The sequence below is a fragment of the Dermacentor andersoni genome, chromosome 9 (genome assembly GCF_023375885.2).
Source record: "Dermacentor andersoni chromosome 9, qqDerAnde1_hic_scaffold, whole genome shotgun sequence".
In the NCBI taxonomy this organism is placed as follows: domain Eukaryota; kingdom Metazoa; phylum Arthropoda; class Arachnida; order Ixodida; family Ixodidae; genus Dermacentor; species Dermacentor andersoni.
The window spans coordinates 26,044,015-26,071,434 of NC_092822.1; the positions used below are offsets into that span (position 1 = coordinate 26,044,015).

General features: G+C 47.3%; 1 protein-coding gene across 1 annotated transcript in view; it reads right to left on the minus strand.

Annotated features, from left to right (window-relative positions):
• Positions 1–23,731, minus strand: part of LOC126527341 (uncharacterized) — a 44,403-nt gene extending 20,672 nt beyond the window's left edge. Inside the window, exons 1-10 of the mRNA XM_050175133.3 lie at positions 23,560–23,731; positions 20,578–20,686; positions 19,233–19,309; positions 18,463–18,595; positions 16,900–17,057; positions 8,023–8,122; positions 7,015–7,139; positions 4,459–4,605; positions 3,386–3,503; positions 2,002–2,168 (exon numbers count right to left, since the gene is read on the minus strand). Of these exons, the coding sequence (XP_050031090.1) occupies positions 2,002–2,168; positions 3,386–3,503; positions 4,459–4,605; positions 7,015–7,139; positions 8,023–8,122; positions 16,900–17,057; positions 18,463–18,595; positions 19,233–19,309; positions 20,578–20,683 (1,131 nt within the window). The 5' untranslated portion in view covers positions 20,684–20,686; positions 23,560–23,731. The remainder of the gene's footprint in view (positions 1–2,001; positions 2,169–3,385; positions 3,504–4,458; positions 4,606–7,014; positions 7,140–8,022; positions 8,123–16,899; positions 17,058–18,462; positions 18,596–19,232; positions 19,310–20,577; positions 20,687–23,559) is intronic.
• Between the last annotated feature and the right edge of the window lie 3,689 nt (positions 23,732–27,420).

A 27,420-nucleotide genomic window follows, 5' to 3' on the forward strand; every position in this document is an offset into this window, starting at 1 on the left:
AGAATGCTAACGCAATAAAACAAAATGCTGTAGTTGTTCATTTGCTGAACCACCACAACAGATTGCGTTCGAGACGTCTGCGTACAAACTTGGCCTGTGTGTCGCTGGCGGGGCTTGGGAGAACCAGCTAGCCAAATTATTTTTTTTTTGTTGCGTGCCTTTTTTTTTCTCAACAGAGACGTTTGTCGTTTGCGCGGTACCAAACCCTTAACACCTTTTCCCACCCCAAGTCTCTCCTGCCCATATTGATGCCACGCACGTTGTTCTGCCGAGATTCGACTCCGCAGCCGGACAAAGTGACACCGTGTCGAACAGCCTCCACTATTATCAACTACCTCCTGGGCTAGTTCGCCGTGCGGCTGATTACGCGCTCCACGCAGAGACGCCAAGTACAGCTGCACGTAATCACGGTTTCATCGGTAGTGGGTTCTCAATATACACCGCAAGGTGTTCGAACCCGCCACCTCCCATATTCGAAGGAAGAAGCGTTCATCGCATCTTGTCACGAAGCTGGTTGTGACACCATAGTCTAGGGAGGTATATGTGTGTGTCAGTGGTCTCATTGCGTCGTAGATTGGGTGAACTGATCCCTGACCGTTGCAGCAAAAACAGTAGGTTGAGCCTATGCACTGATTGCAGACGTGGGACGGCCGGGCACTGCATGTTCTCGTTTAAATGCCATTATCACTTTATTGCGATTAGCATTATTAGGGCACTTCAAGCAGTTTTCGCTAGCTGTCTATCTGTGTGGCTTCCTGTCTTTCTGCCTGTGTCTCTGCCGTTTTCCCGCCAACTTGGATCACTGGGTTGTCTATAGTCTAGTGAATCACAGCATCGCGCTGCTGTGATCAGGGAACCAGGTTCGAAAGCAATCGTCGGGCCATCTTGGGTCACGTGCATTGCACATGTACCGCTCATCATTAACTATTTCCGCGAACGTCTGTTACTCGGAATATGCTATTACTTAAACGCCACCGTTCAATGAATCTCGTTAATCCCAGCTCGGATTACTGGGTGCGCGGAACTAGGTATTTGCCGCACTTCCGCGAACCTCTTCGATGTAGATTTTTGGCAACTGGGTATGTGGCGTTCTTCGAGGAACCTCATCAACACAAACTTGTCTCATTGGCTATGTGCCAGAGGGTGTGTACCCCTCTTCAACAAACTTTCAACCCTTTCCGCACACTCAGTGGCGCACACTCAGTGAAACAATTTGGCGAGGTGTTCGTGAAAGAGCGGCACGTATACCCAGTGCGTTCGTAGCGCATCTGGCAAAAAGCGTTGGCGTGAAAGGCGTTCTTTGAAGAAAGCGGCAGCTAACGCATTGCACTTGTGAAGCAGCCAGCAAATGCGTTTGGTTGCTGTCCTTGAGACACCCTTGTGACGTGGGCTTGATCCCGCTCAGCATGGGATAAGTTTAAGGGATGACTTTCGTCATTTTAGAGGGGCACATTTCCAGTGCCACATTGCTATTGGCACATTTCCGGTGCCACATTTCCAGTGGCACATTTCCGCTGACGCATTTCCAGTGATCCATTTTCAGTGACGCATTTCCGGTGACACATTTCCGGTGACACATTTCCAGTGACACATTTCCAGTGACACATTTCCAGTGACACATTTCCAGTGACACATTTCCAGTGACACATTTCCAGTGACACATTCTCAGTGACACATTCTCAGTGGCACGTTCCTGGTTACCTAAGTTGGCATCAAAGAGGATTATTGATTGACATTATTAGTTCAAGAAAGCAGCTGCTAATTAATTGGTGTACTAATGAAGTAACTCAAAATTACATTTCGCAGATTTTATTTTGTGCAAATGTATACTCTCCACGGCCAAGAATAAAAGCGAACTTTGTTGTTCTAATTTCCCTTGATGCGGGAGCTGTGCTTCGGCATTACAGGGTTGACGTTATCTCGAACGCGCAGTCTAATTCTAAGGAGGCAAACGGCTTGTTTGCTACGTTTCACGTGTCCGCTCGTATTGGAAATACTCACAATGCCGAGGTAGCTCGCCTTCTTGAGGACGTCGTAATTGGGCAGTATCGTGTCCATCATGTTTATCTCGCTTCTGTCCGGCAGCTGAATGATGGGTCTGACGTTGTCCTGCGCTTCCACTTTGCACCCATACATTCCACTGCTGTCGACGTACTTGTACGAGTGACCTGCAGCGTAATGGTTTCGCGCAAAGTTGCACGAGAGCTGTCACAAGACGCACGAGACGAAAGTCAACTATGCGTATGCAAATATACTACAATTGTAATGAGCTCTGGCACACAACGCATACAGGAACTTGCGTCACTCGTAACGTAACAGAAACTTGACAGGTCGAAACAGAAAGCACTGTTGCTATCAATATTTTACCTTCAAGCGTCCTCTCACCTGCCGACCAGTGACCGAACATAGTTGGCCAACTACAGGCGAGAGTACGCGAGATTTGTGTGCGACCATATCTATGCAGTCCAGGGAAAACAGGGGGAAGACGGGAGATGGAAATGCAAGGCGACGAGCAAAACGAGAACAAGGTGAAAGCGGGAGCCAACGTTTCGACAAGTGGACTTGTCTTTTTCATATCTACGCAAGACACTGATAGAGGGACCGGCGGGAACTCGTCTTGAAGCCTGTATTTCAAGATTTCCGCGAACTCTCGATAAGCATTCACATTCTAAAAATCGAGCCCCTTAAAATGAAAAAAAAAAAATATATTTTTTTTCTTTGCAGGGACAATCGACGATGATCGTCAATCTGAGTGAATAGCCGAACGCTTCTAAAAGGCTACTCGCTTCGTTAAAGAAACGATGCGTTTGAAACGCGCATGTTTCTTGTGGTTAGCAAACAGCGTTTGCTGTTTCGTCGCGTGGTTCCGTAGAGGAAGAGAGCCACGAACTGACACATACGTAGCAATAGTATAGGTGGGCTACCCGTACAAGCTGATTCGTCATATGTGCTTGCCTTCAGCGATGTGAGCGCCGAGGTGGAAGGCGACTGCCGTCCTCCTCTCCCGCAGCCGTCACAGAGGTAGAGGGCGGTGGCAGAGGAGGAGAGCTGTTCTTCCTGAGCGCTCTACAACATCATGTAAACCTTCAGACTCCCCCAATGCTCCCCGCGCAAGTACGGACAGCGAGCGCGTCTGAAAGAGCGATAATATATGACATCTCGTGACGAACGCACCGCGTAACTAGTATACGCGAGAGAACATGTTCTTTGCACTGGTGCTCTTGTACCAGCGGCGAAAGCCAGACAGTCACCCCGCACACGGGCGGAAGAGCCAAAGAAAGCTATTTCCCCTAGAAAGGGCGGGGAGATTTGCGTCAAGTGACGTCGGCAGCTCTCGAGCACCTCTCGGAAGCGTTTACTTTGTCCTTGAGTGAGTGTGTTTTACCGTTGCCGTAGTCGTATATCCTTTGCATGCTGACGATGGGAGAGTGAATGACTGTCTCGGCCGACGTCCAGTCTGCACCGGTTATGCTCATGATACTGTCCTTGTCGTCTCGGATTACCTGTGGCGAAAGAAAAAAAAGCAGGAAGAATTGCGGTTATTTCATCATAAAAGAAAAAAGATAACATTCAGCAGTGCAAGTTCGTAGACCTGCAAGTCTCCATATTTAGTTTGACGCGAGTTGGGGCTCTGTGATCAGCTTACGGCGTTTCCAGGCTCCGTTCGGGAGCTTTGAAAACGAAAGACTTCTAGAGTTTCACGTCCCAAACATACCGTCTGGAGATTAAGAAACGTCTTACTTGAAGGTGCCCCGGATAGTTTTGTTAACTCGACGTTCTTTTAAAGCACTACAAAATCACCATATACTAGAGCGCTTTCACGATGCACACCCGTTCGAATGTGGCCAACGAAGCCGGGAATCTGACCCGAGACATGGTGCAGAAGCAGCAGAACGCTATACATACACTATAAGCTGTTTGCCTCCTTGCGGCGTAAACGTATAGGGCAAATCCCGGGGTCGTCTTGCACTGGGTTAAAACTGGCCCTGAGCCGGCCACATTAATTTCTCGTAGTGCAAGGCGGAATCGAACATTCCTGACCACGGCGGCCGCATTTCGATGGGGGCGGGGGGGGGGGGGGGGGTGCGAAATGCGAAAACACACCCGTGTACTTAAAGGTAGGTACACGTTAAAGAGCTACTGGGGGCCCAAAATTATTCCGGAGGTGTCTGGCACCTTGTTTTTACAATAGAGCTTTTTTTTGTTGTTGAACAACTTGGCTAAAGTTAGCTGGGATACCCTATATGTCCCAGTTACGAGTTCGCTAACACCGAACGACGTCATTCCCGAGCCCGTCTTTCTAGAATTTTCTCCAATACTCGTGACTCAGGAAGAACGGGATAAAGAGAACTTGTCTTTCGCAGGAGTAAGGACAGAATAATTGGTGACGATGCGCCAGAAGCGAAAGAATAATAAAAAAGAAAAGCGGCACAAGAGCGCGTAATAATACAGACTTACTTCTAAATGTGACAAGTAGTGGTCCGGGCCCAGCACCGAAGGGTTGGTGAAAGCCATTTCGACGTGAAACTCGAGGTCCAGGTTCGAGAAGTTGGGTGGCATTGGCAGGTCTTTGGCTAAGCGTTTGCAGCCCAGTCCCGTGGGTATCTTGTGAAGCAAAAGAAAAAGAAATAAAGTAAGCCACTGGAAGAACGATGAGTAAGATTGGGACATGTTGGTATATGGAAAAAGGCATCTAGTGCACAATAAAAGATTTTATTAAAGAAAAAAACGCGTACAGACCAGGAAGCGCAAAGCTGTGTCGAGTGCATCACGCCTTTCTGTGGTTTCCAATCCTGGATAAACGTCTATCTGAGCGGTTCTGCGCCTCAACGATACTACAATCATTATGTTATTTAAATTAATAAAAAAAAGGAACTGGCTTTGCTCCTCGCTAGTAGGATATATATTTTTTTCAAGTGACATGACCCGGCTTTTTTCTTCTTTTTTCTGTTGTTTTGCAATCAGTGCGACCTACAGGGATCATTTTCCCGCTCTTACTGCCGGACTGTATTTCATACTGGGTTACTTTAGTAATTAAGAACTGTCAGTTTGTTCTTTCTTCCTTCTTCTTATCTTCCATTTCTGTTTGTCTTCCTTTCTGATGACTAAGCAGGCGTTGTGCCCCTTCCGCTGGCAGTTTCCAGCTTATCGCTTACTTTCTTCTTTTACGACGGCGATTCTCTTTTTTTTTCAGGGTCCGATGGGTCGCGAAATGATAACCACAGTGAAACTCAAAACAGTTTTATTCGGAACATCTAGATACACTTTCCAGCTACATCTCTACATAATCGCCGCTCCGATTGAGAGGTTTGTCGTAGCGTGGTACCAACTTTCCTATACCCTCGTCATAAAAGGCTGCGCCTCTCAGTCAATTCTGTGCGCTGGTCTGCAGCTTGTCCGAGTCAGACTCCTGTCCTCCGAGCCAGCGTTTCATGTGAGCATAGAGAAGATAATCAGAGGGAGCCAAGTACGGGCTGTATGGTGGGTGATCAAACACTTCCCATCGCAAAACGCTGCAGCAGCACTGTTTCACTGTTGTTGCAGCTGCACTGGGTGGCTGCGCATTGCCACGAAGAAGGACAATGCCTGATGACAACATTCCTCTTCGCTCTTTCAGAATTGCCTTTCATTGACGTTCAAAAGTCACACCGTACGAGGCTGCAGTGATGGTTGGGCCACGTTTCATTAATTTCACTAAGAGAACACCATTGCTGTCCCAGAACACAGTAGACATACCCTTCCTGCTGGAGTAGGTTTGCCTGAACTTTTCTTGCTTTGCGGGGAATCGGAATGCGTTCACTGTTTGGATTGCTCTTTTTGTTTCTTCAGTTTCGAAACGGACTCATGTTCCGTACGTTGTGACGACTTTCTTCAAAGAAATCTTCCGCTTCATCACGGTAGTGCAAGAGAAGCGTTAAGGCTGCGCCCATTGGCTGCGTTTTGTGATGGTCAATCAGCACCTTGAAAACCCATCTCGCACAGAGCTTGCAGGTACTGGAGTCTCTCACTCACGGTGGTATAGGGGGCTGACGGTGAAATTTCGGGAAACGAGTCGCTCGACAAAGAAATTATGAACCAATGATTTTCTTGAATTGCCTAGTCCACTCGCTAAACAAGATCATCGGCTTTGACACTCACTTCCTTCCCTGCCCGCCTGCATCGTGAACGTCCGTGCGTCCCGCTTCAAAGTCCCTGCACGATTGCCGCGCATCGCTGTCACTCGTGAAAATTGTTACCGTTCGCATTACTCATTCGTCGATGACTCTCGGCCGTATTGCACCCCTCAGCATGCAGAAATTGGATGACAGCACGCACTTCACACTTAGCGGGAGAGACTATTGTTCCAGGCACGGGGGGCTTACGCGCCCACTGCGCGCTCAGAATTGACAACTGCGACCTCGTGCGTTCGACGGGCACACTAGGGACACTCCGAAACACATCCGCACACAGCGCCACCACATTTTCACTGTGATTTTAATTTCGCGACTAATCTGACCTTAAAAAAAAAAAAAAGCTAACCTCGTATCGGTTAATTATATTGTCCCGTAGTTCAAGCGCGTCGGCCTTTATACACGAGCCATCGAACGTTCCAGAGTAATCGTTGGTCCCTGCGTGTCTTCCAGAAAGCTCTACACCATTCGCGTCGCGCGTACATGCATTCAGATGACACGATGTTCGGCGACAACAGACAGCGGATAGAGCTATGGATAACATTCCAGAAACTTCCGATACGTGCAAGCGCGTCCTACGCTGAGCGATAACATTTGTTAGACGGTGAAAAGCGCTCACCCGAAAAAGATAAACAAGTCCACGTGTCATCGTGCATGTAGTCAAATCCACTACTACTACTACTACTAATACTACTAACTGCTGCTCCTAATAATAATAATAATAATAATAATAACAATAATAATAACAGGCGTGCAGTGAATGATGAAAGTGTGAGTTTAAAGCCGGGTGCAGACAAACGCGAGTAGGTAACACAACCCCTCCAGAACGTGGAAAGTACCTCACCTTCAAGACGTCGTCGTCGTCGCTTTGATAAGGTTGCATCATCATGATGTCGATTGTGCGCCGTCCCGTCGTGATCCTGAGCGGCAGGGACTTTCCCGTACCGTAGCCCGCGTCCCATTCGGGATCTGAAAGGCACCGCGACACGCATGTTTTTTTTTTTTGTGGGGGGGTGGGGGCTGTTGCGGTATACGTATACGGACCACAGGATCAACCGTGAAAGACCTGTCCGTAACTGGACAAATATTCAAGCGTTAAACGCAGAAAGTTAATGACACTCTGTTGCTCAAAGCTTCGCCGTACTCAAGCAAATGTGCAAGCATTATGTTAAAAAACAAACATATTAGGTGTAAACGTGGCGTAACCAGAATTGTATTTTCTGTTTTAGGGGGGAGGGGCACCATCTTGATCAGAGAAGGAAAGGGTGAGGAGAGAGGAGGAGGGATGGGCAAGTCCCACGTGAAAACGGGGGAGGGGGTAGGGGGCACCTGTCCGATGCACCATCTCCTGGCTACGCCACTGGGTATAAACATATCACGTGTAGTACAACCCGGGTAACGCCTACAGAAATGAAGCCACGATAAGCACAGCGGAAATTAACTGTTCCTTTAATTGAAACATAGAACTATCGGGGAAAAAAACTGCTTTGTGAAGCGGTGACCTGAATGACACAAGACTTAATGCGGTGCGTACTATACTGTCTTTATTGTCATTCTACGTGGCTGGTGATCACGAGGTCGCGGGATCGAATCCCGGCCACAGCGGTCGCATTTCGATGGGGGCGAAGTGCCGAAAACACCCGTGTGCTTAGATTTAGGTGCACATTAAAGAAACCCCAGGTGTGTCGAAATTTCCGGAGTCCTCCACTACGGCGTGCCTCATAATCAGAAAGTGGTTTTGGCACCAAAAACCCCATAATTGTCATTCTACGCAACGCGTGCTCTGCTTTCTTGAGCCGTGCACAAATGACAAAGACCAAACCTGCAAAAACCTGCAAAAGACCAAACCTGCCTGCAAACCAAACCAGCGTCGGGTCGTCGTCTCCGGGGTAGCAGGCGGCCCACTGCAAGCTCTTGATGCCACGGATTGGCTCTCCCGGTCCTTGGTAATACTGCGTGGATTGCAATGAATAACAACTGAGAAAAATCAGCTAATAATTCACAAAAATTTCTCGCTGCAACAGCCTGCGCGCCCATAAGAAAATTGCGAGAGATCGTTCGTAAGGTTCTTTGTTTAGAACGGAGAGCACCGTGAAACAAATGATTTCTCAAGAAAGCGTTCTTCAGTGCAGGAACAACCTTCTTTTTATGCTTATATATCTAAGCGAAAGAGACGTAGTCATCTTAAAATAGTCAATGCTATTCTCTTTCGCAAGATAAAAGAAAAAAAAGAAAGAAAGAAAGAAAGAAAGACAGTGAGGCGCCACAGATACAGAAAATCAAGCGTGACGAGAAATTAATGCAGTAGAGGTTCTGGCGTGGTTCAAGATAAAGTGACAGGATCTGTAAGATATAACAGGCTGTCGTGTACACTGTTACCAAGAGTTGAAAGAGCGTATGAGCTTCCGATACTGTCAGATATACAAATCTAAGTGCACATGTAACAATGAACACATTTCAGATAATAACAACTGGATATAGAATCTAAATGTGAAAGCAATGCGCACTGCACACAACACACACAGGTGAGGATGACACACAGTTGAGATAAAATGCGCGCACAGTTAAAACGAAAGTGAGAGTTGGCTGCTAAATATGTCTAAAAGATATCGCCGACTATTACGATTAATGCGAAATTTCAACGTAGCTCTCTATATGTTTTCATTTGCGATATTTTGAGGCATCGTACCGATCACCGCACCGACTGGCAGTGCCACGACGCGCGACGCTTTACGTAGTCCATCATAACTGAGAGCTGGGCGAGTTGGTGTGGTTCCATCTGAACGAAAAAGAGCGCGAAAAAGACGTAAACGAGAAAGAGAGAAACGACAAACATGGACGCTACTCGCAACAAACCGTTTATTTCCAAAGAAACAGAATAAGTAGAAAGCTACGCTGTAAGGAGGACAACCACCTTCTCAGTTGTGCACGAGAAAACGAAAAAGACACATACGTGGCAGCAGCAAAGCTGGCCAATCACGAACTGATTTGCATATATAGACCGGCCACACAGTTGCCGCTTCCTTGCAAACTGCGGCTTATGCAACCGTAATCTTTACCGGGAAGCGCTTGCGGCGAAGGGTATGCGCGAAGGCGAGCTTTCTGGTTCTTGTTTTTCTTTCCCCCGCACGGCAGGGGCCGCCACTGCCACGGATGCACGGACGCGAGCGTCATCTCGTGTGGCTTCGAGGTGGCTTCCTGCGCTTCCTTCCTCAAGCTTGCGCGGCACCCTCCTCCTCCGCTGTCCTTTTCGCGCTCTCTTCGCTTTAACTGTATTTCCACCCCGCTGCGATCCGCGTTCGCTCTTTCTTCCTTCGCTGTGATCATTCGCTTGTTTACGCCGCCGAGGCACGCCGACGCTCAGTGCAGGAGCGGGCGCCTATGAGCTGCGCTCTAAAACTGCACATATGCTACGTGCAATGTCAAATTACTATTTCCCTGACTGTGCCGTGACAGTGCATTGCGGACTATGTCCATAGTCTGAAACAAGGAGCGTAGCACCACGGCATGCGGATAACTTCCGACTACATTGGCGGAATCACTAAAAGGGATGATTCATGGGAATACGTTGGTGTGAATCTGTATGTAAAACACGCACACACGCGCGCACGGACACGCGCACGCACAAGCTACGAGTCACCAGCCCACCTAGTCTCTGCCCCGAAAACATATCTCGTTGAAGATAAAGCTCTCGCGGCCGCGCACGGCCACTCCATACGAAGTTGCTGCCGAAGTACAGCACACCCTCTACACCTCCCCCCCTCCCCGGTTCCTTGCGCGCGACGGAAGACGGCGCGCTTCCACCCCGCTTTCTGCCCTTGCGCACGCGAGATTGAGCCGCGGTGGTCGGCGCACCCTCGCACATAAGCATACGGCGCGCAGCCAGTGTTATCACCCCGTGGACTTATGCGGGACATCACGGCGACGGCAACGGAAGAAACGCGCCTGGAGTGTCCAGATAATTGCTATTGAAATAATAAAGCCTTTATTTTAAAGAACGTGACGGCTCACGGCCGCTGTTTGGGATTAGGTGTGGAAGGAATCTAGGTTCGCGGATTGCTGGCCGAGGCGCATCTTCATCCCTCTCTTTGGTCTTTCCCTTTATGTAGACTTTGGTACTTCTAGGTGCACGTTCAGTTACGTCGCTCTCGCATGTTCTGATCGACCTATCTGACACAGGAAGATGGAATTTGCTTACGGGATGCGTTAGTCCCCGAGAGAGAGAGAGAGAGAGAGAGAGAGAGAGAGAAAGAGAGAGAGACATAAAGACTTGCTGCGCGTCGTTCATCGCACTGTAAAGCTAGCGCATTTCTACGAGGTCGAGCCCATCGTGCCTTCGTGAGCCGAACCATTGGAATGCTGAATAGCAGTTCTGCTTTCTTGCAAGGTTCATCATGGCGGCTGATGCGTTCGTCATTGAAGTTTTCAGCGCCCCTCTTGCCGTAATGCGCAAGTAATCGCTCGCAAGGATTACTGACGAAGGTTGGTCTCGCAGGGCCAATCTCGATAAGACACGAACAACGCCAGCGAATAGTGCTGCTCATAGCTGTCTCAACACAAGGGGAAGATTAATTACACATATCATGAGGCTCATCGATACTCTGGTGTGTAGGAATTACACGATTACTTAATACAAGATCGTGATACGTTTGCTGACAAGGAAGTTTATTCACCCGTAGGCACGCTTACAACTGTGGTATGAACGAAAAGTACAATATAAGGTACAACACATGTAATACATCATACTTGATGTAAACAAAACAGATTAGCAAATGAAATAATAGATGCGTCTGCTTGACACTGGCTTTGCCACACACAACAACAACAACAAAACTCATTACAGCGTCCACGCAAAAGCATTATTGTCAGCCTCCAATTCATGGAACGTACCCGGGGCACATACAGATACAGTCTGAACTCAGGCAACAGAATTGAGCATTATTCTGGACGTAGAAAGACTTTGCCTCGGGAGACGGTTATGTACCGCGTAGACCAGCGGCGAAGAAACTTTGAACAACTGCTCTTCAAGATGACCCCATACAATCACCCGTAGTTTTCGCATACTGAGGTACATTGCTCTATTTGACTGCCGAGATCGTTCTGCGATGTTGCGGAAGCACCACAAAACGTAGCTAGCGCTGTAGTAGGCGAGACTCGCAAACCGATCTCGGCGCTGTGGTGGCCGCACGATCGATATTCCGAACATTCTTCCAACTAGCTTCCAGAAGGTGCGTGCTACAACGCAGCCCTGTACTACATGCGCGTTGGTCTCTGTTTGTGCGCAATATATGCATTTATCATTTGCTACCATATGCCAGCGTTCAAGCCTGTCTCTTGTAGGTAGAATGCCCCACTGATATTGCCAATGAAAATCCTTCACTTGAGAGGGCAAATCAGGTGAAAGCACGGCTGTCCATGTTTGTGTAGTAGCTGTCCGTGGAGGTACAGCTGTCTCACACAACATTTCACGAAGCCTGGAAACTGGTGTCGCACGCCACTCTGTAATGCTTAGTTGTACAAGCTGGCTTTGCAAGCGCGCAGCCGCCGCATACTGCGGTGCTGGCGTTACCGCCGTCGGTAGCAAGTTGCCTGTACAGTGCGGCATAAGCGTTCGACGGTAATGGCCCAGCCAATAAAGGAGCAGTGGCCTACCAGGGTACTCATCATCATCAAGTAGATCACATGTACTCTTAGTGCACAACAGCCTACCGAATGTAACTATGCACGGCAAGCTCCATCCTCCGCTGGATTTTGGCAGACGCGAAAATTGCTGCTCTATGTATTGCGACTTGTTTAGCCAGAACCATGAGAAAATAAGTGAGTTTACTACTCGTACTGTTGGTGACGGCGGGAGAGCTACCCTTGCAGCAAACCACAGTTTACTGCACAATACGTTCTTAATAAAGAAAGCCCTTTTTGCCAGCGGCAGTGGCGACGCAGTCACTGCTTCTGACTGTTCTTTAATGGAGCTGACAATGTCTCGCCACGTGTGAGGTGAAACACCACTTGTACAAAATTTCATACCTAGTATTTGCATATGCTCGGTCTGTTTAATGTCTACTGGTAGCGTTATTTCGCCGCGACCTAAATTTAATGCTTCACATTTTCTGATATTTATTTTGCCCCCTGACATTGAAGCATATTGATTATAAATACGAAATACCTCTACAAGACTGTCCCCATCCCGTAAAAACACAGTGATGTCATCTGCATACGCCGATACTTTTATGCACCCGGATCCCGGCATAGGAAGACCTCTTATGAGCAGGCTCTCGCTAAACTGCCTTAACAACGGGTCAATCGCAAGCACAAACAATATGGGTGACAAAGGACAACCCTGCCGCACTCCCCTTGTCGCATCAAATCTAGGTGTTAAAATGCTGTTAAGCAGTAGCTCAGCTGTTGTTCGCGAATACAACATCCGCAGGATGTCTACAAACTCTTCAGGGAAGTTATAGCATCGTAAAACCTCAAATAAGTACTGGTGTTCTAAGCGGTCGAACGCTTTGGCTTGGTCCAAGCTTACTAATACTCCTGAAGCTTCACGCGCTGTTGTGTGTTGTATGATATCACGTGTTAAGGTGAGAGACGAAAATATACTCCGACCCGGCACGGAACATGTTTGATGTACACTGACTATTTTCGGCAATAATATCTTCATGCGATTGACAAGAAGGCTTGTCAATATTTTATAGTCTGTGTTGAGCAGCGTTATAGACCTCCAGGATGAGGGTTCTGCAAGGTTGGAGTCTGGCTTTGGCAACAGCATTACGCGGCCCCGATTAAACGATTTAGGAATACCTTCCCGTGCAAGAATGCCGTTAAGGAGCGATACTAAGGCAGTGCCTACTTCCTCCCAGCAAGACCGGTAAAATTCGACTGGTAAGCCATCTGGACCGGGTGTTGATTCGCTGTTCATAGATCGTATAACATCAAAAACTTCTTGCAGATTTGTTGGAGACAATAAATTCTGGCCTTCTGTATCTTCCACTTGAGGTAGGTTAACGCATAAGTCCGAAATTTCTTCCCTCAAGAGCTCTGCATTGTAAATCTTTTCCGATGAAAATGCGCCTGAGAACCAGTTCCAAAAAATTCTTTCGATATCTCGCCTCGCACCGCTCTCTGTGCCATCTTCTATTATAACCCTTTCAATAAAAGAGCTGCCATTTTGCCTCCTGCTGGACGCACGAGCCAGCCGCAGTACCTCAGGGTCGGAAATTGGCCTGTTGGTCATCCACGCCTTTGCAGAGGTGCGAGAGTACCAGCCCATAAGTCTATGGTAGCGTTCACGCTGATGATCTAGGTATTCGCGCATTAACTGTGTTTGGGAGTTACCGTCTCGTACTATTCTTATCCTTCTCAGGCACTCACAAAGCTGTTCGGTCTCTTTTCTTTTTCTTTTCCTGCTAGCTGCTATGCATACTGACCTCCACCTTTCCTTTAATGTATCCCACGCTTCGATATTGCATTCATAATCGCAAACTGTTGTAGCTACTGACGCTTTTAGTTCGGCTAGAGCCGCCTGGTCAGGCAAAGAAGCAATGTCTAGTCTCCACATATCAGTGCGTTCACCTGGCCTTCCTTCGAGGTTCAACACCACAGCGAAAGCGCGATGATCTGAAATGTACCCGGCGTCCGCGGGGAGATTGAGGATGCTGCACTGGACAATTTGCGCTGTTAATTCTGGGGGGGAAATACATTCGATCTAGACGACATTGCGATTGCCTTTGCTGCCGTGTGGCGCCAAAACTTCCGCCATGCATATGGACCCAGGCATCCGATAAATTGTATTCTTTCACTATACGAGATAATTCAGTTTCGTGCGTATTGGAAGCGTTTTGTCTTGGCCCTGGTGAGTCGCGCATGGGGTCGAGCACACAGTTAAAATCGCCAACGATAAAGAATGGGTGGTTGTCTAACAAAAAAGGGGAGAGTATCGCAAAGAAGTCATTGCGGTCTGACCGTACGGCGGGTCCATAGACATTCAATGCCCGAACTTTCCTCTCACCCCAGAAAAAATCAAAAGCTATTACACGACCTTCAACATCAAAAAGGCGGTGGCTTCCATGTAGAAGCACCCTACGAAAAACCACCGCCCCTACACCACGACATCTTCCGGGGCTATATGAAAAATAGGCTTTAACAGAAAATTCATCACAAAATCTTTTAACTTCCTGCTTGTTTCTCAAGTTACACTCCTGAAGAAAGAGGAGGTCGACTTTTTTCTCGCGAGCGAAATGAATTACTTCCCTCTGCTTACCTCTGCTACGAAATCCTTGCGCGTTAAGTGTCATTATGTGCAAATACATGGTGAGTTAGTTGCGTACAGAAATAGACTAAGACAAATGGCTTACCACAAGCTAGTTGCGAACTGACTCGACGTCCTACATCAGTGCAACAGCCAGAACACGGCAAAGTCTGCAATGACTTAGGAGTATCACAGCGGCGAACGCGAAACGGGCACTGTTCATGTTCTTTACACAAGTTAGCCGGAAGCAAGCTGATTACTAAAATACCGAGGCTGCAGAGGCTCGCATAGGGACGGGAACGCGATGTCTGCGCCAAACACCGTTCAGTCAACGCTGCCTGAGCTTCGTAGCGCGGAGTAGAGGAAAATCAGCCCTTACGGGCAGCAGAAGCAGTGTAAGACGCCATTGTTAGTACGTCTCCGAATCTGAGACGACGTCCATGGTAGTGGTGTCTGACAAGGAAATTTATTCACCCGTAGGCACGCTTACAACTGGGGTATGAACTAAAAGCACAATATAAAGTACAGTGGCATTTTCTTGGCAGTGCGCTATTGTTTCTCCAGCGACGAATAATCAACGCGAAAGGCAACTTGTTACCGAACACAGCAGCAGCTATGACTCTGGCAACCTTTGCGAGTTTCTTGAAAATATTTCTGCAAAGTCTCACCACAAACAATCCCAGAACAGCCATTCCCAACCTGTCCGCGTGGAATAAAAGTGCTTTAGTTCAACATTACTCCAGCGCGTTTTAATAAGAGCGCCGGCGCAACATTGTAGGTCGCCTTTCACAATACTGCGTGCGGGGCAGTATAATCCGTGTCAATCTACATTTAGTGCAGCTAGCAGGACGCGCCCGGGCGGAAAGCAGAACCTTTCCGCCATGACGCCACCAGGCGACGCTGTGAGCTGTCGGCGTGCTGTCAAGAAAGCTGCCAAGTGTAGGGTACGTGAAATCGTCAATAGACTCCCGGGAGTTGTCGATAAGAGTGAGACAAACAGAGGCAATGAATTGGATGCAAAGGATGGAATAAAAAATAAACAAACAAGCAAAAAAACAAAGGTTGAGGCATGCATCTGCTGCAACAAAAGCCCGCAGAAGACTCGGCACGTCGTGATGGAGCCCCAAAAATATTCACCCAACAAGACCCCGCTGAAAACGTCCTTTTTTCAGAAGAGCTGCAATTCGCGCGGGTTGGAACCTTAACTGGTCAGCGGTCGAGACAGGAAAGAGACGTTTAGAGTATCGTCGAAAAAAAAGAAAAGGAAACAAAACGATACTAACAGAGCCGCGGTCGTTACAGGTATAGGCGACCAACATACCTAGAGGCACAGGTTTTAACGAACAGAGGAGCGATCAAGGAGGGAGGTTTGGCGAATTATTAGACCGAAATAGATGTACGCAGTAAAACTGGGTTAGCTCAAGCAGGGTGTAGGTAACCATTTGTAGCCGTTCCGTGTCGAACACTACGCACGCAAAGATTAACGTCATCAACATAATCGCGAAAAAGCAGCAACCGAAGGCTCTCCCTTCACGCCGTTATAAAGTCACGGCGAATCCAGAAAGCGGAAGCAACACCAGCGTTGCTTAGGTAAGTGTTCCTACACAGGTGTAACGTTTGCATTCATATTTGAAACGGCGCCAAAAAAAAAAAAAACACGGACAAGGGAGGACACAGGACGAGCGCGTCCGCGTTTTTTTGGCGCTGTTTTAAATATGAATGATCCGTACCAACTAGCTCGCACCCAAACCCTTCTGAGTAACGGTTGCTTTGGAGGGTACATGCGCAGTCCGAAGTTCCGCGCAAAGAGCGATAGAACGAAGAATGTATTGCGTAACGTTAAGAGACAGGAAGAGAGCGGTGTGGATCAGAGAGCAAAAAGGGGATAGCCGATATTCTAATTGACATCAAGAAGAAAAAAAAAAGAAAAGAAATAGAGCCGACCAGGCCATGTAATGCGTAGGTTATATAACCGGTGGACCATTAAAGTTACAGAATGGGTGTCAGGAGTAGGGAAGCACACTCCAGGACGTCAGAAGACTAGGTAGGGAGATGAAATTAGGAAATTTGCAGGCTCCAATTGGAATCGGTTGGCGCAGGACAGGGATACTTGAAGATCTCAGGGAGAGGCCGTCGTCCTGCAGTGCACACAAAATAGGTTGGTGATGGTGATGGAGATGTTCTGAAGCAGTGGCGTAGCAACAGGGGGGGGGCCGGGGGGCCGTGGGCCCCGGGTGCAAGGGGCCAGTGGGGGGGGGGGGGAGGTGTCATATACGCCTGAAGACACCCTTTCCGCCGGCTACACCCGGGGGGGGGGGGGTGACAGAAGACCTATGGGCCCCGGGTGCCAGACGACCTAGCTACGCCACTGTTCTGAAGCCAGCTGAGCGAATGGTGGTGAAGAGCACAGAACGAGTTCTTCGGAACGAAGTTCTGACCCCTTGAGAGCGTAATGAAACGCTGTAGAGTGGGTCGGCTTACCAGCTCTTTGCTCTGTGCCATCCAGGCTTTGGCGAAAAGCGTAGAGGGGCCCAAGATGGTGAAGAGCGTGAAGTTGTTGCGCCAGTTTCGCCACTCGTGGATGAGCGACTTGATGGGATCGGGCGGGTTGCGCACATCCGCCACTCTACAAGAACCTTCTGCAAAGAGAGAGAGAGAGAGTGAGAGTGAGAGAGAATATTTTATCCACAGTTTCCTTCCTTCTCCGCACGCATGGGGTTACATGCAGACTTTGCGAGGGCCTGTACACTTCTATTAGAGATCTCATTTATTACCTTTAATTCTAATATCATCGCTCCGATCACATTTTCACAACAACGACGAGAACAACAAGAGCAAGAATCACAAGAACAACAACGAGGACAACAAGAACAAGAGCGATAACGACAACAAGAACAAGAACAACAAAAATGAAAAGTATTCTTGAAAATGATCTGTTTTCGGATATATTTCCATACTTGTTTCAGGTTTAGGCAAAAGCATTGTTGACGCCCTCATTAAGTTTGCGATCTGTGGCGCGAGGCGCACTTCTTCACACAATTACTCTGTACCTGATCCAACACTAGTAAAATTCAGTGATACAAGGGACTTCAGCACTGACAAGAGTCAACTGTTATCCAGCGCTGCGATGATTGGGCGCATGTGCTCGGTTTATCTCTGTCTTTCTCCATCTTAATAGCTTTCTACTGTTCCACGTCTGTCAGTTCGGAGGAGCAAACCGCGTTTTACAGCGAAGCTGTTTGCCTTCAGTTGGTCGGGATTTTTCGTGGCGTGCTCATTCAAAATCGGCAGCTGGAAAAGGAGTTCGCCAAAACTTTAAGTCAAACGCAATATAGGCTCAAGTACCAACGCACTAACCACACCAAGCAACGTGAACCGACAGACGTGTTCACAGGCAGCCACGTGGTGTAAGCTATTCAGGTTATTACAGTTTTCCTGTCGTCTGTCCCAGATACCATAATGCTTTCTTTTTCTTTTTTTTTTCTTGCCACTAAGATCACACACAAACACACTCAAAAAGACAACTTCATATGTCATAACGGTTCCATTTGACGCCTGATCCTCATTGAGGATAAGGGTGTTAGTTATGTCACATATCAAGCATCCTTTATATACACACAAGGATGCTAAAACGTTTAGTATGCATATGCAAAATGTATCCTACTGTTTAGTGGATATTCCACAAGAATGCAACTGAGTTTCCCGTTTGAAAAGAAAGTCGGATTACTTTTCTGTTCAGGTTGAGTTAGAGTGCTGCTCTTGCTTTCTCCACACTGTTATTTTTTTCTATCCCTGTTTTTTTTACAAGATTTAATATATTTAATTTCCTGCACTGTATTTGCTGTGCATTTGGTATGCAGTGACTACCCACTGGGCAGTTTACTGTATATATATTCGTGAATGATCCCTTGAATCTATGTCGTTAGAAGACGATAAATTGGTTTCATATGGAAGAACAGCGCAGAAGATATCGTATTGCGTGGGACAACAAATAAGCAAACACACGCACACGCAAACACACTACGCGAGATTTCCTTAGCTCACTTTGGTAGACGAACATTTCTGATGTGTCGGAGAGATAGTAGAGGTTCACGTCGCCCTGACCGTCTTGCTTGAACCTCAGAAAGCCTTGCTTCCGTTCGGTGTTGTAGTACTCGACCAGGTACACCGTTGATTTCTGGAGAAAGAGCAAAGACAGGTACCATGACTCGACGAAAACGAACGAACGTGTTAGAATGCTTCCTAACTCGGTAATGTAAAAGCAGGCCCGGTCGACGCAGACCAGCAGCCGTGCTTAATCGAGAGGCCGTTACCCGCCGTGGTTGCTCAGTGGCCATGGTGTTAGGCTGCTGAGGACGAGGTCGCGGGATCGAATCCCGGCCGCAGCGGCCGCATTTCGATGGGGGGCGAATTGCGAGAACACCCGTGTACTTAGATTTAGGTGCACGTTAAAGAACCCCAGGTGGTCGAAATTTCCAGAGTCCTCCACTACGGCGTGCCTCATAATCAGAAAGTGGTTTTGGCACGTAAAACCCCGTAGTTTAATCGAGAGCCCGTGGTAAGGGTACAGGCGAGTGTCCATGGGACCATCCGGAATATGCTCACAGCCGCAGGTCGAAAGGTAGAAGGCAGCTAAGCACGACGTAACGTGAAGTAAAAGTAACAATGAATGCATTTGACGTGTTTTAAGGAATGACGGTGTTTCTATACTTTTCGTCTTGGGTGACTTTTGTTGCGGAGTCCTACGATGGCGCGGCCAGCCCCATTCATGCACGCACTGCTGCCCTGCCGATAGCGTATTTGAAAATTCTCACCTCGTCTTGGTCGTTGATTTCCGCCGTGAGTTTCCACCCGTTTCTGTAGCTCATCAGAAGGCTCGGAATCGCCTTGGCTGCAACGAGAGTTTGGGGAAGGACGATCTCCTAATCATCTTCCACATAGTTTCTGCTAAGTAAGTAGACACTTAGTTTCATCGTCATCATCAGCCTATATTTAAGTAGACTGCAGGACGAAGGCATTTCCAATCGACCTCCAATTATATCTGTCTTGCTCTACCTGATTCCAAATCGCGCCTGAAAACGTCCTAATCCCCCCCCCCCCCCTCACCCTAATTTCCTGCCGTTGTCGACTGTAGTTCTCTTCCCTTGGCACCCCTTCTGTAACGTGAATGGTCCACCTGTTATCTGCCCTGCGCATTACATGGCCAGCCCAGCTCCATTCTTTCCCTTAATGTGAACTAGAATACCGGCTATCCCCGTTTGCTCTCTGATCCACACCGCTCTCATCCCGTCTCTCAACATTACGCTTAAAATTTCTCATTCCATCGCTTATTGCGCGGTCCTTGTTCTCCAGCTTCCTTGTTAACCTCTAAGTTTCTGCGCCATATATTAGCACCGGTAGAATGCAATGATTGTAGACTTTTCTTTCCAACGACAGTGGTACGCTCCCAGTCAGGATTTCGTAATGCCTGCCATATGCACTTCAACACATTTTTTTATTCTTCTGTAAATTTCGCTCTCATGACCAGGTTCGTACTTTATATAAGTTTTTCTAAGTAAGCAGACGCCAACATATTTGCGTAAACGTTACTGCAAGTATGTTCTACTTAGCTGGAGAACCCTATCGCAAACGAGACGGAAGTTTATCAACGCTTCCCGCGTGGGACACCTTCCGCGTGGCAGTCGTGATAATCGGAGCGCAATGAAAACAGAGATAGGGGCGGACTGCTGAAACGCTCGCGAAGCGTGCGCTGGGTGCCCGTTCGAGAACTCCAAGGTTGTCAAACTTCAATTGAATTTGAATTGAATTAAATTTTTTTTGGCAGCAATGTTGATGGAGATCAGGCAAGAAGCTAATCAGACAGCTGGAGAGGACTTTAGAACCAAACATTATTCTGGATCTACATCCACGTTTATCTGGCACCTCCCCCCCCCCCCCCTCTCAACCACTACGGCGCGCCTCATAAGGAGATCGTTGTTTTGGCGCGCAAAAGCCCAGAAATTTAATTTGAATGAGTGCAATGCATCAGGTAACCAATCTTGCAAAACATATGGGAACACAGGTTTGTATAGAGAGGAGAAAAATATGAACAGCACAGTCACTGCCAAGTTATCATGAATATAAGGGCAATATGCGATATATATATATATACACACGTACGTTTCACTTGCTTCTTTGGTTTTGCGTCACACGCGGCGTGGCTGGCTGGAAGACTCGAAAGGGCCACTAATGTCAGCGCCGCAGCGAAGACCCCGGAGACCTTCATTGCCTGTGAAAAAGTGTACGCAAGTAAACGAAATGCTGTAAATAAAATATTATCTTTTAGGTTATTACAAAAGAAAGGAACAAGAAATAGTCATGGGGGCGAGAGAAAACCATATCCGACCGATGCTTGTATGGGTAGTAAACCAAGAATGCTAAAGATTACTACGAATTCGCCTCACGAGTTGAACATCGAATAAAACGAAGTAGGGACAGTTGCATGATTATCCGGTAGAAATGGAATGGAGTTCTAGATAGTTAAACATCATCTCAACAGCAGCGTTCATGGGAACTTTTGGATCTGCAATCAATCAATCAATCAATCAATCAATCAATCAATCAATCAATCAATCAATCAATCAATCAATCAATCAATCAATCAGTGTATCCAGAAACAACACTGTGACGTCGATGTGCTCGTGCACATTCAAACAAAAACGAAAAAGTGGAAACCTAAAACAACTACAACCGAAAGCTATGGGATAAAAATGAATAATAATAATAATAATAATAATAATAATAATAATAATAATAATAATAATAATAATAATAATAATAATAATAATAATAAGAACGTTTCACTTCAATCTTGCAACGAAACGAACACATATTGGCCCAAATTTTGTGACAATATTTTATTTGCCAAATGAGGAATAGCTGTTGCCAATTCAAGTCGCCAACATGTTCTATTACATCATGCCAACAACTACTTTCTTTAACAATAAAAAAAAAACAATAGCCAGAGCAGCTGCAGTAAAGGCGGGTCCCAAACAGCTTGGCAAAGCTGCAGCCCCCGTCGTCTAAGCAGCATCGAGGACAACGCGCAATGCATCGAAGTGCATAAAAGTCGCTAATTGCCCATAGCGAATGGAAGCCACGAGCCACAAACTAAACTTAACGAAATTTTAACCATATGACTTCCCGTACATTATCCGCAACTCCCGGTGAGTACACGTTGAAATCTAGCATGCTGATGAGACGGGAGCGTGTGTTGCATACGCAATATATATTCCGGTGTTTAGGTGCAATGAAGGCACCGACACACCGTCGTTATGCCTCGTAGTATGAATCGCTATTTCGTAGTTGAGCCGGATTTCGTGTGTAGTTTATATTATGTTGTGTATCCGGTTTAACCCTTTGTATAGGACAATGGGACGGGTACGCCCCACTTCATTATGCACGCGAAAACGCTTCTCGGCAGCAAAGGGGCGCATTCATCTCATTTGTTTGGCGCTGTCGTCTATCTAAATGTTTCGACACTTCATGCGAGACTAGTTTTGGGAATGGATGTGTCCTGGCGACGAGCGTGCTAAAAACTAGAAGAAATGTTTTCATTGCTGGAACGCTTCCCGAATTCGGCCCACATTTGCGCGCGAGAAAAGCGTACACTCAAGATGCCCGACAAGTGATTACTCTTTGTTGCATTTAGATTCACACCTCTAGCTCACGATAAGCCCCCCATTTTTGTATCCTAAGGTTAAACCGTACGGTAAAACGACATTTGTACAAGTTACGCATTTTCATTACACCCGATTCGAGAAAGAAGATCATACTCGGTGCTTTGTACGGTTCAGTAAAAACGTCTTGAAGGAATTTATTTTCTTTGTAGTCTGTGAATTTCGTTCGAAGCATGAGTGGGTTGGCGTACCTTACGCTAAGTGACAGTAGCTAAGGTGGAAGTAGAACAGCGAGCTGTAAAGTAAAAATTTTATGAGCTTTGGAAAAAATATATTTGTTGTACGACCTACTTTACCTGTCGGTAACGCGAGACAGTTATGAGAGATAGCTTATGTGGTATTTCCCATGGCGCACTCCCATAGAACGCAACACATAAGTATTTGAAATAATGGCTCGGCATTGAAATCGGCTAATTCAATGAGATTTTACTTGCTCAGCGCGCAAATAAGAACGTGTGATCAGCCTGTCCTACTTTTGTTGCGAAAATTACGGACATTGCTACGAACGAAAAAAAGAAAAACAAATAAGGCGGGGGGTGAGGGGGGGGGGGCAACAGAGGAGCTTGACGTTTGTTAATCACAGCCGTATGAAGCCAAGAGATAATGAAGCGAAGGAAAGCACAAAGGAAATGATGTCTTGTTTATCTCTAATTGAAATGTAGAAATGGTAAGGCAAAATAAAATGAATGTGTACGAAAAACACCTTTCCGCCCGGTTGGAATTGAACCAATATTCTCAGCACATGGCTGTGTCCTTGGAAGCTTTGTGATTAGTCGATTAGCAGATCCAAACGAGTAGGCATTAACAATAGCGCAAGAGAACAAGGACAGAACCAAAACATGTGAATACCAACAGCCATACGCGCTATATGGTGACAAAATGTTCCGTATACGTATATTCGTTTTAATAATAATTGCGAAATAAAGAAGGGACCACTGCGGTGGCTCGCTTGCTCTGCTTCTGAGCACGTGGTTGCGGGCTCGATACCTTGCAGCTCCGGCCACATTCCGATCTGCTTGCAATGGAAGCCAAATTGACTGTGTATATTTCGATTTAGGTTACTGTTAAAAGAGCTCCAACTTGACAAAAAATGAAACCGTGACGGCCTTCGAATCGGTCCTCTATTATAGCCTCACCCTTAAACCTGGGACGTTGAACTCCACGAATCAATCGAACACGCAACGTAGTAGGCCTGAGGATCCTGACTGTTCGGGCTTCTAGTTTCCCAGTTTAGTAAGGACGCAGAAGGATCGACATTTGGGCGTGTTGGTACTGATTGAGCATCCTGAAGCGGCAGCGCAATAAAACGAAGACAGAAGGCAGGAACACACACGACATCGCTTAGTAAGGATGGTCGTAAACGAGTTGCCAAGCTGCATTAACACCACACAGAAGATGCAAAAAAAAAAAAAAAAATTCTCACCCTGTTTATTGTGCCGACCCAGAGGAGACTGGTTATGGGCGACCGCCACGCAGGAGGGTGGGTGCTACGCCCCGCCTGCCCGCACTACGTGAAAACGCCGATACGAGGACCTTTCGATTGTTCTAAGGGAGCAGATAGCGTGTCTCCTCGTTTTTTGCGACGAAGAGCTTCACACCACCGCGCCTGGCGAAGGAGATGACGCGAGAGAAACAATGACCGCTGCCGATTAGATTAAGAAACGTCAGAGCATTGTTGGTCGATCGAGAAGCACGCGTCCGCCCGATAGCGCGTGGTGGTGTAGTTATTGCCCCCGTTACAACAAACTCGCCGAACGTTTTCTTTGGCTCAACGCCAGTGAGGATTTCAAAAAAGAGCACGACGGACATGGTGGGCGTCTTCAGCAGTCTGTAGTGCTTTAGCTAGTTCATTTCTTTCTTTCTTTCTCGCCCCAACTGTTAACTTTCGGGAGGCTGCTTATGTAAGAAAGGGCGCGGGTGCTGTTAGCCTTTGTCCATTCTGAGTTAGCATACGTTCACTGTGTGTCGAGTTTACCCACCACGGTTGTTTAGTGGCTATGCCATTGGGCTGCTGAGCACGAGGTCGCGGGATCGAATCCCGGCCACGGCGGCCGCATTTCGATGGGGGCGAAATGCGAAAACACCCGTGTACTAAGATTTAGGTGCACTTTAAAGAACCCCAGGTGGTCGAAATTTCCGGAGCCCTCCACTATACGGAATGCCTCATAATCAGAAAGTGGTTTTCCACGTAAAATCCCATTATTTAATTTTGTGTGGTGAGCTTGTACGCACTTTTCGATCTCTTTAAGTTGCGTGTTTGCACGAGACGTCACGTTATTTACATGGAACAATCGGTTGAGCAGCCTAGACCTTGGGACCCATCTTCGGATTCCAAGTGGGCTGAAACAGACTGTTCAGCACACTCTTTGCGACGGTCCTCGTTGCAATTGCGGATACGAGCTACTGCTTTCTGAACTGACAATCCTGGAATGCCAACGCAACCGGTCGTCGTGGCAGAAGCTGACGAATGCGCTATTACACTTCTTCAGGGCAATACGCTTGTACTGACAGCTTTTGTACTGACTTACGTTAACTTGTGTCGACGTTTAGTACAGCAGTGAACGGGGCTAGTTGGTGGACATTTATGATTGTATTGCACTGGGTATTATACTGACGGAAGAACTTGAAGAACGAACATAAAAGACCAAGAAATGAAGGTTCGTAGCGCAAATCGTAGCGTACGTCAGTATAATACTAAGCTCAATACAATCGTGAACGTCCACCAACTAGCCCGGTTTATTGCTTTACTAAACGCTATTGCGCTACGTACGTCCACTTATTGTTATTTTATGTTCGTTCTTCAAGTTCTCCCTTCAGTATAATACTAAGCGCAATACAACCATGATTGTGTCGACGGCTATGCCTGCGTGCACGGATGTATGTTCGCAGACTGCCTCCGCTGTTAAAACGAAGTTGTTTTTACAGAGCGGGAATGGTCTTGATGCTGCGACTGCTGCGTTCGTTGGACAGCTAAGAGGAGACAGACAGTAAAAAGGAGGCAGTGAGAGGGCCGAGGTGAATAACAGCAGATAGGAGGAAGGGTTTTAAGGATGTATTCACGGAGGTCATCGAGGTCGCCATATTGTCGTACGGCTAGCGCGGTGAAAAGCTGCGCGTTATCTCGATTCGCTTTAGCAGTACAATGGAAGCCACGCGGAAGCTGTTGGGGAGCAGGACAACAATATGGCATATCTGACGTCACCGGATTACACCCCCATTGATTAACGGCGGGCGCACGCCCTGCGATCGGTTGGCGGCGGAAGGGAGTCGCCTCTGTTAGGTGCGTTACCGCGGCGCTCTGGGTCGGCACGTTGTGACGACACTGCAGAGACGGCTTCCAATGGGATGGCGTGTCGGTCGGTGGAGAGCGACGCAGCACGTGGATATACTTTTGCCAGAAAGACCAGAAGCGCGACGACAGCCAAAAGCGGTTGAAGATAGTTGCAACAACGAGAAACTTTCCTTGCTTTTATGGTTTCTGAGCTTTTTCTTCACTCACTCACTCACTCACTCACTCACTCACTCACTCACTGTTATATCCACCAGCGTAGGTAGCAAAGCGGTCTTTTTGTTAACATATTTCTCTCTCTATATCTATCTCTTTCACTATGCATATCTTTCCATGGGCTCACGTGAGGTTTGTGGAGGCTGTCCGATCTTCGACGAGGCGCGGGTTCAGACGCGGCAGATAATACAGATATCGAAATTCGTACTCCGTTCATTCTTTATCTGAAGGATAAAATTGCTGTGGGCGGCATGAACCAAAGCCAACAGCCTACGGTTCCTTCGCGCTGTGTCTTCTCACAAATTGTTGCTGCGGCCTCAGAATGTGTCTCTCCTAACCGCGAGGGGAACTGGCCGCGCAGTTTTGGGTATGTGGTCAGGGCATGCCGTTGCTGCTGTATTCGATGATCGTTGAGGAAAGCGCTATGCCGTTTGATGTACTGCACAACTGTCTTTCATTCTTTGCTTACAGTTGTAAAAAAAATGAGAGCCCTTGCCTTACCACAGTAAATCCTCGTGAGAGCCACCGTTATACAGTACTTACCCACCAACGCCTTCTAATCGCTCTATTCACTCTCCCAGTTACCCCTGGCCCTGGGCCCCCCACTTCCCAGACGCACCCCACCCCTCCCCTCCCTGAAAGCCCAATCCAAGTCGTAAATTTTAGGAGCTCCTCTTGGTTTTCATTCATTGAACGAACGAATGAATGAATGAATGGGGCACTTTATTTCCGAAAGAATGGCTCGTGGCCCAACTATGGAAAGAGGAATGAGAGAAAAATGGTGGCACTGGGGAGCAGGCGGCATGACATAAGCATGAAACGCTTAGAGTATTGGAGGGACAAAAAATAAACAGGGAAGAAATTGACAGGACGGGATGCGTTACTGACGTATAGGTAACTATACAAGGCAGAGACTGATGTTTTAAGGAAGACCGAAAAGATGAAGGAAACGCAGACAAAATTCTGGATTGATAAATGTCTATAGATCACCTGACTAGCTCGAGCAGTCTAGGTGGCTATTTGTCTTCGCCTCGTTTCGAAGGGAATGGCAATAAATCATTATCATCATCGTCATCATCATCGTCATCACCATAAAGAATATCACGATTTGTGATGGAGGGCCTCAGTCTTCTGGGCTTAGCGCAGGAGCGTCAGCGCCAACTTCGCGGCTTCGTTGCCTCTGGCAGTGATTAATTCCTAAGAACGGCCGGGGACGGTGACTGGATGTTGCGTCTTCCCCCCTCTCTCCACCTATATAGACAATCCGAGCAGAGTATTTGATATTGCGGTTCCGTGGCAGTGACTCTAGACACCTCTGTTCGGATAGTGTGTTTCCGTTTGTAGGTTCTCCACTTGTTGATGTTAGGAGTGGGAACGAGCACCGACCACTTTCGCTTGGATAAATGGGACTTAGCAGGCAGAGAGAAGCGCTTTTGGCACAGCCATCTGGAGTACGTCAATTCACGATACAAACAAGGAAAGGACACCAGTGCGCGCAGAGTTTTGCAACATACGCACTTGGCCCTTCTCACTTTATCTTCATTACTTGCGAAAGGTAGAAGTTTGGCCGCTGAAAGGGGCTTCTGTTCAGAACGTTAGTTCTCCCCCTCCAAACAGAAAAAGGAAAAGTGTAACAAAATAAGGAAGAACAATAACAATACAAATCTATCAGTACATTAAATAAAAGAAATGACGTTTGGAAAAAAGATTGCGTCACAGCGTCATATTGCAAAATATTTTATCTTATTCAAAAGGGAAAGTATTATGTGAGGGCTATCG